General features: G+C 42.7%; 2 protein-coding genes across 2 annotated transcripts; one reads left to right on the top strand and one right to left on the bottom strand.

The window, feature by feature from the left end:
- Nucleotides 1-1,817: 1,817 nt before the first annotated feature.
- Nucleotides 1,818-4,852, bottom strand: u2af1 (U2 small nuclear RNA auxiliary factor 1). Its single transcript, XM_088382817.1, has 8 exons — nucleotides 4,701-4,852; nucleotides 3,755-3,842; nucleotides 3,578-3,644; nucleotides 3,437-3,486; nucleotides 3,243-3,341; nucleotides 3,041-3,174; nucleotides 2,300-2,395; nucleotides 1,818-2,178 (listed from the first exon to the last, which is right to left on the bottom strand). Exons 1-8 carry the CDS (start codon nucleotides 4,742-4,744, stop codon nucleotides 2,028-2,030), a joined length of 729 nt encoding a protein of 242 aa, XP_088238943.1. The 5' UTR covers nucleotides 4,745-4,852; the 3' UTR covers nucleotides 1,818-2,027.
- Nucleotides 4,853-5,773: 921 nt separating this feature from the next.
- On the top strand, nucleotides 5,774-11,786 carry gabpa (GA binding protein transcription factor subunit alpha). The gene is made up of 10 exons (XM_088382812.1): nucleotides 5,774-5,929; nucleotides 8,533-8,630; nucleotides 8,719-8,866; nucleotides 8,982-9,066; nucleotides 9,137-9,361; nucleotides 9,467-9,661; nucleotides 9,732-9,788; nucleotides 9,882-10,004; nucleotides 10,114-10,306; nucleotides 10,637-11,786. The coding sequence occupies exons 2-10, from the start codon at nucleotides 8,554-8,556 to the stop codon at nucleotides 10,854-10,856; spliced, it is 1,323 nt and encodes a 440-aa protein (XP_088238938.1). The 5' UTR covers nucleotides 5,774-5,929; nucleotides 8,533-8,553; the 3' UTR covers nucleotides 10,857-11,786.
- Nucleotides 11,787-11,834: the final 48 nt, after the last annotated feature.

Genomic DNA, 11,834 nt, shown 5'->3' with positions numbered 1-11,834 from the left:
GAGCCGCCTCCATATGACGCAAACTCCCAGACACGGGGTCGTGACTGCAGGTGCCGTGGTCGCCCCTCCTCCTCTCAACCTCACCCCCAAGCCCCCTCCACACCCCACCTGTGTGGATAGCGGGGACATGATTGGACAGTGGTACAAAAGGCCGAGGTGACATAAGCAAAGGCAACAGGGCGCTGACGAACTTCCTGCCTGGAGCTGAGTGCTGCGTGAATGCTGAGGTGACGTTTGTGTCACTTGCAGGGACGTGTCACTCACACACAAGTGTGTATGTGTTTGTGATGTGGGTGGGTAATATCTCCTTGTGTCCTTGTCTCATTCGAAACACAGTGAATCCATTTACATAGTACCACTGAAAGCAACACTACGTCACAACTCCAAATGACAATTGCCTGAGGAATTCAGAGGAAGTTAGAGAAACTAACTCACATGTAGATTTAACTCAGGTGCACTTCCTACATAGATGGAGGCATCCTTAAACATCTTTAAAGCAAATAATGACACAGGAGGAATTTTATCACAGGAATGGGTATGTATTTATGTATAGGGAAGGGGTGTCAAACTCATTTTTTTCACGGGCCGCATTGCAGTAACAGCTTCTTTCGGAGGACCATTCTGAGTGTCAACCCAAATAAATGTATGAGCACCTCATATTATATACAATAAAAGCTACAAAACAAACTGACAAATAACTCGTTTTCAAATCAGACGAGTAAAAACTGGTCAAATATTAAAAAAAAAAAGATATTATTGAAAGTGAAGACAATTTGCAATTCTAGTAATGACACAAATTTGATGCACAATTTGTCTTTGCAGGCCACATAAAATGACGACTCAAGACTGTTCAAGCCAGGGTTTTTCTGACGTCCAAGTTTTGGGGTAATTTGAGCGGTTCATAAAATGCATCATCTGCTCATTTTATCTTCAGCCCTCACGAGACTCTTGGCTCCGAGGCGACAATTTCACCAGTTTCTGCGGTTATTCGCAGCAGGCAAAGGAGTACGTGAAAGGCCGAGAGGGAAGCGGACATGCGTCATCCGTCTGAATTGAATTCGCATATTCTGCTCATCAGCATGCACGCACGCACACAAGCATGGGGTTTGCGGTCGTCAAATGATTGCACGTGTCTGTCCTCTTCTTTTTTGATGGCGTCAAAGCCCAGTCAAAGTAAACAAGAGCAAGGCCGGGTGTAATAAAAAAAAAATCATCACATTCATCCTCGATTATCTGATTGAGGGATACCGTGTCACAGTGTGAAAGCACACATTTGTGTCAATTTGACGCTTTCAGCTAAGTCTCTAAAATGCCAAATGTATTTTCAAAAATCCAAACAAAAGACACCCTCTGGGGGTTGCTTATTAGCAAATGTATTCATATGTGCACATCATGATATATTTTGTGAATCTAACTCAGCTAGACATCACCAATCAATCAGAGGAGGGGAAAATGATGACGTAATTGGAGGCCAGCACCCCATGATGTGACTCAGTGCATGTTGCTTGACTGCAAAGTTTTACTTAGTTTCTATAAAAGGTGTCAAGGTGGGAAAAGAAGACATTCATCTCATATTTCATTCCTTTTTATCTACCAATTACACATCATTAAAGAGTCATAAGAATTGCAGCATGGCTAAAAAGCATTTTGTTTGATTCCCTGAACCGGCAAAGCTACTTACTGCTCAAATGGGTCACTAATGGCGAGTGTTCCGACTATAACTGGACAAATGTCACAAATTAAAATGTGAGTCTTAATACTGTATTAAAACTGACAACTGATGGAGCCTAAAAGGTTCTGCAGACAGATGACATACATCACCGTTACATAAAAATTTTAATGGGGTGAAAGTCATTTTAGAACATAACAAGTTACTTAGAGCCGTCACAGCTTCAACATGTGGCACCACTCAATCCTTCCTACAGTACAATTGGGAGGGTACAAACTTAAAAAAAGGAGAGAGAGGGGGGAAAAAAAAAGCAATTGGTGAGAATGGAACAAGGAAGCAAGACGTCTTGGCTCGTGGTTCAGAAACGTCCCGAGCGCTCTCTGTCTCTGGAGCGGCGTCTATCGTGGTCACGTCCACCCCCTCGGCCTCCTCGGTCTCCTCGGTCCCCTCTGTCTCGGTCCCTTGAGCGGGATCGGCGGTCTCTGGAACGTGAGCGGGTCCTGTGACGACTACACGGAGGAAGGACAAATGAGCAAAGACATTTGGATTGCTTCATGATCTGCACCACACGCCAATACCATTAGCAAATTTGCAATCGTGTCAGTTTGGTCTCTGTTTAGTCGTACGTACCCTCCCTTCCGGCGGCGTCCATACAACTCTCTCCTCAGCTCACGTGAAATGGGCTTCAGGTGCATGAAATTGCAGAAGCCGCCTCGAGTGCATTCTCTGTGACGAGAGGAATACAGAGCACAGACAACAGCTGTCAGACAAGCAAAATACTTCCATGTAGGTCTGCTGCGACAGACATAGTTGATTTTATTGCACATTTTGTAACTCTTGTGTAGGCCTGTCACAATAATCTACTTATCTTAAATGGGACAGCTCAGCTCTTTTGTGGGTATAGTCATGTGGTGTTAGCAAGCTGAAACCTCAGCAAGTGTGATGTCATTTTCAGTTGACAGCAAATGGCTAAATGTTTTTTAGAGGTATTACATGTAAAATAATTACATTGTCAAATTGATTATGGAAGAACTACTAGCTTTTTACTGCTGAAATCATCTAATTAATAAAAAAATCCCTATAAACTGCAAAATATTAAAGCAAAAACATTTGTTCTTCCCCAAGGCTCTTTAATTGTACAAGTCCCAGCTGTTCATGGAAGTCTTTTTTTTATGGCGCCATCGTGAGTGGCAGCCTCCCAGCAGTGTTCTCTCTTTCTTTCTTTTTGTTTGTAATATGGACTTGGCCCGCAACGATGTGTGGCCATGGTCGGGGGCATCCATTCGGTGACGCCAGTGCCTTCTACCGCACCTTGGCTCGGATCGGATGTTTTTCCCGTGCCTGGCTGCGCGCATTGGCGTACACACTCACCCCATTTCATACTGGCGACAGCAAGCTTCCCTGAAGTCTGTGACAGGAGAGAGCTCCGCATGAATGGGTTGTCCGTTGAACCAGCGATTGTTCAAGTCAATCACTGCCTTCTCGGCATCCTCTTCACAACGGAACTACAAGGAAACAATGACGACTTAAAAAAAAAAGGGACGACAGGTAAAAAAGGCTACTGGACACCAACCTTCACATACACGTTTCCCACAAGGTGGTCTCCCAGGTTGTCGCACACGTTCATTTCCTCCACCTCGCCATACTTCTCCTCCATTTCTGTGAAGACCTCCTAAGAGCACGACAGGCGGAGCAACCAGACCATTTTATCTGGGTACTAAGAAGAGTAGATGCACTGAAAAGCAACAATTTGGAAACCATTCTTACCTCAAAAAACTCATCATAGTGCTCCTGCATTTCCATGTCACTGATGGCACCTAGTGGACACAACGGAGAATGACAATAAGACATGTCAGCATTGGATTTAAATGCATTTATTATCTTCATTCTATAAATCAGGACACTTACAGGTGAGGCCATCAGCAGACTGGGCGCTGTTCTGAGGATTGCGGTAAATGTTCAGAAGGGCAATGGTCTGAAACACAAGGTGCACAAAAATCACAAAATTTGCATCAGATCTTATTAGATTCTGCAGGTGCGTCTGATGCAATAGTATATTTGCTGGAAACGATAAAAGGATTTTACCTGGCTGAAAGTTGGTTTATTGTGTAATCTGGAACAACGGTCCCCATGTCGACAGGCACCAATTTTAAAATAAAAGGAGCAATTTACTCTGGGGAAAGAAGCACAAGAAAGGCCAGCATTATTTTGAGTTAAAAAAAGGGATCACCAATATTCCTAGGAATGTTTTAGAAGTCGTCAGTTCAAAATGCAGACTTTTGCGAGGCGCTGTATTGCGTGGATACGCTGACCTCCATGATTATAATGATCTCAAATCAAAAGTGTGAAAATATATTATAATAAAAATATATATATATATATAAATTAAATCTATTGAGTGTGTAACATTGCCACTGAAAGTGAGCAAGAAAAGTAGGATCTCGTGGATTACTTAGTTAGCCTTCGTTTCAATATTACAGTTCAAAATCAACAATTGAGAAATAGACTCCAATTTCAATCCGTTTTCGGTTACAGCACCCATTGTTGTGTCTCCTACGCCGGACTGATATTGGATCGGGATGGAAATTTAAATCCGTTTTGGGTCACAGCACACATTGTTGTTTCTCATACGCCGAACTGATATTGGATCGGGATCGAGATGCTACATAGCACGCTTCGCGGCGTTTTCATTCAAACAAAGACTTGTCTTGAACCCTGCTACTACGCACATAATCCATTAAAGTACAACTTCCCTTGATTTAAAATATTAAGATGTTATGATTTTAACCCGTAACGCCAACTCGTGGGAGTATTCCAGCACTACTCGCATGTTGGTTTTGAAGGCCAAGAAACGATAGCAGCGCGGCATTTTCTAGCTAGCCAACCGGCTAGCTAACTAACGCTCAATAGCATTAGCAGTTAATGATATAGCGCCTCTGAAACCGAACCACGGCATGTATGGAACGCCAATCGATACAAAATTTACAGTATGGACCCTACTATACGACGAATTATGCGAAAAAATCCTTACTTGTCTTTCTCTGTCCCAAAAATCGACGCCAAGTACTCAGCCATCTTGGCTAGCTTAAACCCTTCCAGGCAGCAACCCCACGTTTTTCCGTCCCACCCCTTCACAATAAAAAAGAAACCACCAGCGCAATATAAGGTTTGGTTGGCATCCAAAGAGATAAAATGCCATATGAACTATAACAATTTAACATATTTTGACAAAGTTAGTCAATGTTCATCCGTGAACAATTTATATCACACAAAAACGAGGAAACCAGCAATGAAAGAAACTTCATCTTTATTCTGAAAGAAACACCAGAAATTCACATTGCTGTGCATTTCAGTCTAAAACGGCTTTCAAAATAAGACAAGCAGTGTATTTCAAGGACTTTGCTAAATTTATCTTAAACAATCAACCCCTTGTGTATTTTATTTGGGTCTGAAATTGACCATTTATAAGTGTCCTGTTTATATAAATATGAGACATTAGTCAATTTAGTATACAGTAGATGTTGGGACTAATGCAACTCAATGGATACCATAAAACTTGGGAATGTAAAGTTACATTTTCCTAGTTTTTCTAAAAGGCAATTTAACTTAAATATATTGATAACAGATGCACAGGAGAACAAAGACAATTATGTTTATTAATCTGGTTGAAAAGCTTAATGAACAAAAGGTGTCAAATTTGTATGTTCTTTGCTTGTGTGAACTTCCTCACCGTAATAAAATATGCATGTTAGGTGCATTGTCTCCAGTTTGTTTAAGTGATGTTATTGACTGATCACCAGTCCAAGATGGACAGTTCAGTTCACCCTCGATTCAAAATTTAAATATAATATATATTTACGAGTTTATACATTATAAATTCTGCCAGGGAGAAGCAAAATGTAATGCAAACGTTATTTTTAAAGTGATATATAGTATTTTGTTATACGTGCAAAAAATAAATTACACGAGAATATTAATTCACAACCATAATACAAGACCTTCTTAACAATCCACAATGTGCCTCAATAAACTACACAAAGTTACGGTCAACTACCTTGAAAAATATACATGCGTATTCCTACACAAGTTTTAAAGTAACTTCAATCATGCCAGTTAGTCCCCGCCCTCCTCTCTTGTGTGTACTGTGTTGTAGTAGTAGTTGTTGACCAAAAAGTTCGCCTCGGCTGAGAGAATATTAAGGCTACCACTTCCTATTGATCACATTTCGAGACTTTAAAACCAAGGCTCCACGCTTAAGAGGTATGGTTGTTTCTCGAAACATTAGAGTAGCTCCGAATAAAGTCCATTTTGTTAGCTTCGCTCGGGCTAGGTGTGTTCCCGCTATTTTGCCGCTAGCTTAGCGTGTTAGCAGTCGTTAGCCTAGCATGGAGGCCGCCTGCCTTAGAACCTCAAAAGAAAAAAAAACCTTGTTATTTACACGAACGTCTAAGAAACGGTGGTAGCAAATTGAAGATATACAAGATGGGAAATTGTTGTACGATTTTCCCAGACGGAAGCTATCCGTCTCGCTAGCGGGGTTAGCCAAGCCCGCCTGCTTCCAACGCACCGAGTAACATACGTCGTCAAATGATAAAGGGCGTTGTTGGATCCCCTCGCCGCCGTCTGTACACCGTTACCGCTAAACCGAGTGTATCGTAACAATATTCTATCTAGATTTTAGTCCCTCCGTGGATTTAATGGTCTTGCCGTAAAATGCGTGTGCTGCCCAGACGGCTTGCTCTCGGAAGTCTATCAACGCAGTAAACCTTTGCCAGGATTTCCGGCTCCTTTCCATTTGCCCTATGCTGTTTTGTTTCCGTTTATTCTATTTCCGTTTCTCAAACTTTCCCCCATTCAGAGTTCAAGTCCTAGTTAACGCAAATATTTTTGAAAAGTACGAAGCCCCGCGTGCATATAGGGAAATCGTACGCGTTTCTTGCGCTTACGGTGGACCCGGGGTTGTGTAACGAGGGCTGCCTCGCCCCACGCCAACACCGCCGCTTAGGAAATGTGCTGCTAACTTTGTTCACTCTCTGCGTCACCGAGTAACTTACTCGATCTGACGTTTAGTTCGTGGCTAATTCATCCGAACCCTCGCAACGTGTATATGTACATTTTAAGGGGGGCTCTTTTTGGCGTACGTTGGCCTAGCGTTTGGCCTTAAGACGCTAAAGCCTCGCCCTCGAGTGTGCTAACGTTAGCCGATAGCAGTCGACAGTCCCAGGCGGCAAAGTACTGGAGGAGTCGTGGAGGCCACCACCTCCTTACTGCATTTGTAAACTCCCCAGCACATTCACTAACCACTTTCACCTTCTTTAAGAGCATATTGGAGTTTCTTCCCGATTAAAACGCCTTCATAAAATGCAGTAGATCCGATGCCAGCAGAGAATTTAAGAGGTTGCCATTATCATTCAACAGATAGCTTGGCCATGCATATGGGTCATTTTCATATAAGATTATTAACTTTAAAAAATAACACTTTTCCAATTTCGAATTCTGCTTATGTGTAATTGTCTCCAGTGCTGAATCAGCCATACTTGAAAGTTGTTTTTTAAATGTTACTTCAAAATTTAGGCCATAATAGTAAAGATGGGATAAATATATACATTTCATGGCTGTCCAGCACAAATGTAGTCAACACAATTTATAAAACTTTTGGAAAAAAATAAACAATGATAACAGCCTAAATTTAGCTACAAATTTGATGATGGAATTCATTGACAGCAAATTTGGTAGCCCACTGAAATACACTTCCTGCTCAAAAAATGCTTTATGATCAAAATAAACTTTCTAGCAACAATGTAGGTTGTACAATTTACACATTGCCGAATATGCTCTGTTGATACAAGTGCATAAGTGAACCTAACTAGTCATTAACACCATTACCCTCTTGACATTATGCAATTTTTCTGATTGTTACACATACCTCAGAAATAACCATCTATTTTGCTGTCTGCTATTATCTGAATGCAAAATAGCGGCCACATCTGGCACTTTAGATCACATATTCATCTGATCTACTTTCTTGCGACATCATAATGAGGCTATCTTCAGTAGAATGAACGGGGAAACAGTTTGAGTGACATAGTAAGAGTATTTGTAAAATACTCAAAACTATGAAGTTGTAAGAAAAGGCATATCTGACAATAGGAATACTGTGCAGTGTATCTAAAAATGTAAGGAGCATCTTGAGAAAACGTGTTGTAAACCATGGAATTTCATATTGGACACACTTCAATAAAGGTATTGGGGTATTTAGCATTTGAAAAAATGTCACCTAAGAACATTCACAAGATTGAGAAGATAATTCACTGAAAAACTTTATCCACCGTTAATGTGTACCGCTAATCTGTACAGGTCCCCTCCAGAAAAAAATATTCTCGAGAGGGGAAGTAAAAAATAAAAATAATTTGGTTGCACAAGTGTGTTGTGCACATCCTTTTAAAACTGTGAATGTCGCAGTGTCACAATCATATTTATAACCACAAAGAAACACATTACGTTTTTATTTTTCAAAAGTCTCCAGGAAACAGATGGTACACTGCCACTGGAAGTCACCAAAAGCTATCGGAACATGTTTAAGAAGATGTAAACATACAAACAACAGTGGTGGGGAATAAGGATACACGTTTGTGTGGATTGACAACAAGTTAAATTTCTGCTTGTGGACGCAAATTAGAAACAACAAAAAATCTTTGCCGATCCACTCAAATTAATTTTAGTTTCGCCCGAGTTAGATGACGTACAATTTTCCTGTTATTTTCTTTTTACAGTTGCATTAATTCATAGTAAAACCTAAAGTATCAACCCACAGTAACAAAATGCATGTAAAATAAATCCCTTTGACCTCTACCTCCCTGCAGCTCGCCACTCTTTCAGAGACGATGTCCAAGAGTGGAGCAGAAGAGATGATTGAGATCGAGATTGACGAACGAGAAAAACAAGCATGCTTGGAGGAGGGGTGAGAACACTTGAATTTCTTTCCCATAAATTTCAGCCTTTGTAGTCGCGTAATTTCACCGTTTCAATTTCCCGTCTTGTCTCGTTAGGACCATGGAGGAACAAACCATCATGGCGTCAGACCTGATCCAGCAAGACATCGACATCAACGAGCCGGTCGGCAATTTGAAGAAGCTGTTGGAGCCTCGTCTCCAAATATCACTGGAGACTTATGATATATGCTTGCAGGACATTCAGGTAACGCCGCATGGAAATTCCAAAATGCTTTTTGGGAAGTCATTTTATTTGAAAGTCAGGTCACCCAGGACCAGATTGTGTATGGCAAATGCATCTGTGATTTTCTCTTTTGCAGTTGCACCCAGATCATAGCCTCTTTGATCAGGGCGTCAAAACAGACGGCACGGTGCAGCTCAGCCTGCAGCTCATCACCAAACCGGGTAAGGATTGGAGCACAATCCCGAGTTTCCCAGCACCAAAAGCCAAACGTGCTATTGTCCCGTAATCCAGGTGAGGAGAAGCTGAACATCTTGGAGATAGTGAAGCCCGTCGAGACGGTGGAGGTGGTGATCGACCCGGATGCAGCAGGGGAGGAGGGCTCGCTGGTGGATGAGGGGCAGCTCATCGCCGTGGAGCGGTCCGGCCTGTCCGACGAGACCTCGGAGCAGGTGACACGCTGGGCCGCTGCGCTGGAAGGCTACCGCAAGGAGCAAGTCCGACTCGGAATACCATATGGTGAGGAATGAGAACACACTGGAAGAGGCCAAACAGTTTACACCTGCTCGTGGAAACAGACATCTTTGCCATTATGGTTTTCTCACTCTCTTTGTCTTTTTTCAGACCCCGTTCTGTGGACGGCCGACCAAGCGATCCACTGGGCTGTGTGGGTGATGAAAGAATTCAACATTGACGAAATGGAAATCGGGAGCATTCACATCCCCGGCCGAAACCTCTGCGCATTCACCCAAGAAGAGTTCCTTCAGAAAGTGCCCAATGGAGAGATCCTCTGGAGTCACCTCGAACTCCTCCGCAAATGTAAGTCATTTTCACAGATGCGGTTTATTTTGTTTGGAACGAATCCTGATGTTCGTGTTTTGGTTTTCAGATGTTTTGGCAAGCCAGGACCAGTCCGGAGGGGACGCCACAGTCACCATCGATCAACGTAAGACAAGACTTTGCCTAAAACCAGATGGCCAGATTATTTCACTGCTTCTATTGTGCTGAGGAGCGTACAATCTTGTCCATGATTGTCCAGCTGTGCAGATCATCCCGGCCCAAGTCAGCACGCCCACGGCCATTAAAGTATTGAAGCAGAATCGCGGACCCAGGACGCCCCGTATTTCGGGAGAGGAGCGCAGTTCTCCCGGCAACCGCACAGGTAGAGTCGACCCCACAGAGGACGGTCCCTTCACATTTACTGAGTTTGGACAAGTTAAAATGGACGCAGGAGCCATAATGCAAGGAATGAGCTACTCCTCTGATGACAGGCAACAACGGTCAAATCCAGCTGTGGCAGTTCCTGCTGGAACTGCTGACGGACAAAGACGCCAGGGATTGCATCTCCTGGGTGGGTGAGGAGGGAGAGTTCAAGCTCAATCAGCCTGAGCTGGTGGCTCAAAAGTGGGGCCAGCGGAAGAACAAGCCCACAATGAACTACGAGAAACTCAGCAGAGCCCTCAGGTACGCTTGCTCTTCAATGCTGCTGCACGTGTGTACAGATTGACCCAAAACAACTGCGCAAGTTGTGGTCAGTAGGTAGGCTTTTTTTTTTTCTTCACAAAATGTTAGATAAAAAGGAAAAAAAAAAGCCTTTTGATTTGATTGATTTTTAAATCCCACAATCTTGGCCTATGTTTCTTCCCTTAAAACTAAAATGACGGGATGCACTTTTTCTTAGAGTATAAGTGCAAGCACTTACATTTGAGTACTCATTCATACCGAGTGAAATCAAAGTTTAGAGTTTTGGGAAACCTTGCTCCAAACTACGTAACAGCATCTTCACTCTTGCAGGTATTACTATGATGGCGACATGATCAGTAAGGTGCAGGGCAAGCGCTTCGTGTACAAGTTTGTGTGTGACCTGCGGACCCTGATCGGCTACAGCGCCGCCGAGCTCAACAGCCTGGTGGCGGAGTGCGAGCAGAAGAAGATGTCGCGGGTGCAGGTGCACGGCATTGGGCAGCCCATCACCACTGTGACATTGGCAACCACGCTAGACAAGGACAGCTGAAGGAGGAGAAGGGGGGCCTCACCTCATGAACGCTCCCAATGAACTTTGCTGACACAACCCAGTGGATGAACGCTTTCTTTCAGCATTTTTTCAAAACCACAAAAGTGGTGGACAAGAGGGTACAAATGAAATGTGGCAACAAGTGAACGCTTTGAATGTGACTGAAATGATGTCTTCCTTGTCTTTAGCGACGACCATAGTGTGTGTGTGCGTGTGTGCGTGTATAAATATACTGTATATGCATATGTATGTACACAGACGCCGTACACACACAGTGTTTTTTGGACAATAAGTCACTTGGGAGTATAAATCGCACTAAACAAAAAAAAAAATGCATCAAGGAGTTGTACTGGATTATGTCAGATTTTGGGGCAGAATTATTTTTGCAAAAACTGACAAGGATAGTAGAGCTCATACTCGCACCCAAAGTCCTCGTTCCCGAATCAGCGGAAGAGATTTGTTGGATTTGAAACTTTTGCTTCTTTGGAGAAGCTTTTCTTTTTGTTTCAGAATGAACTGCCAAAAGAAATGGAAGTGGGAGGAGAAGTGGTCAGTTTGCTGCAACAAGTCTCCCCAGCGAACTTGCCAGTTTGTCATGTGGGATCCAATTGACAGCAGCAAAAAGCGCAAAACTCTGCCATGAATTCTTTTCCTCAATGCAATGTGGCATTCTAGTCAAGGTAAACCGAAAAGTTCGTCAGGTGTGAGTTTTAAGTTGCAGGACCAACCATGAGATAAGTGTGACTTATAGTCCGAAAAATACAGTACACAAACGCGCTTCATGTTTTTGATAGCCGCCCCCACAGCCCTTGTATTTTCATATTTTTCCTTTTATAGAAGACCCTTTTTGTATTTTTATTTTAGTGTATGTCCCCTGCAATTTTGGACAACATTTTCGTCCATTAAGGGGGAATAAAGTGGCAAACAATTTTCCTCTGTGTTTTTTTTTATGTTTTTCCATTTCCCTAACAGTTGATA

This window comes from Syngnathus floridae, chromosome 8, assembly GCF_059516105.1.
Source record: "Syngnathus floridae isolate MCC-2025c chromosome 8, RoL_Sflo_1.0, whole genome shotgun sequence".
Classification (NCBI taxonomy): Eukaryota; Metazoa; Chordata; class Actinopteri; order Syngnathiformes; family Syngnathidae; genus Syngnathus; species Syngnathus floridae.
Note: the sequence above shows the minus strand (reverse complement) of the source record. Positions and strands in the feature narration are given on the sequence as shown.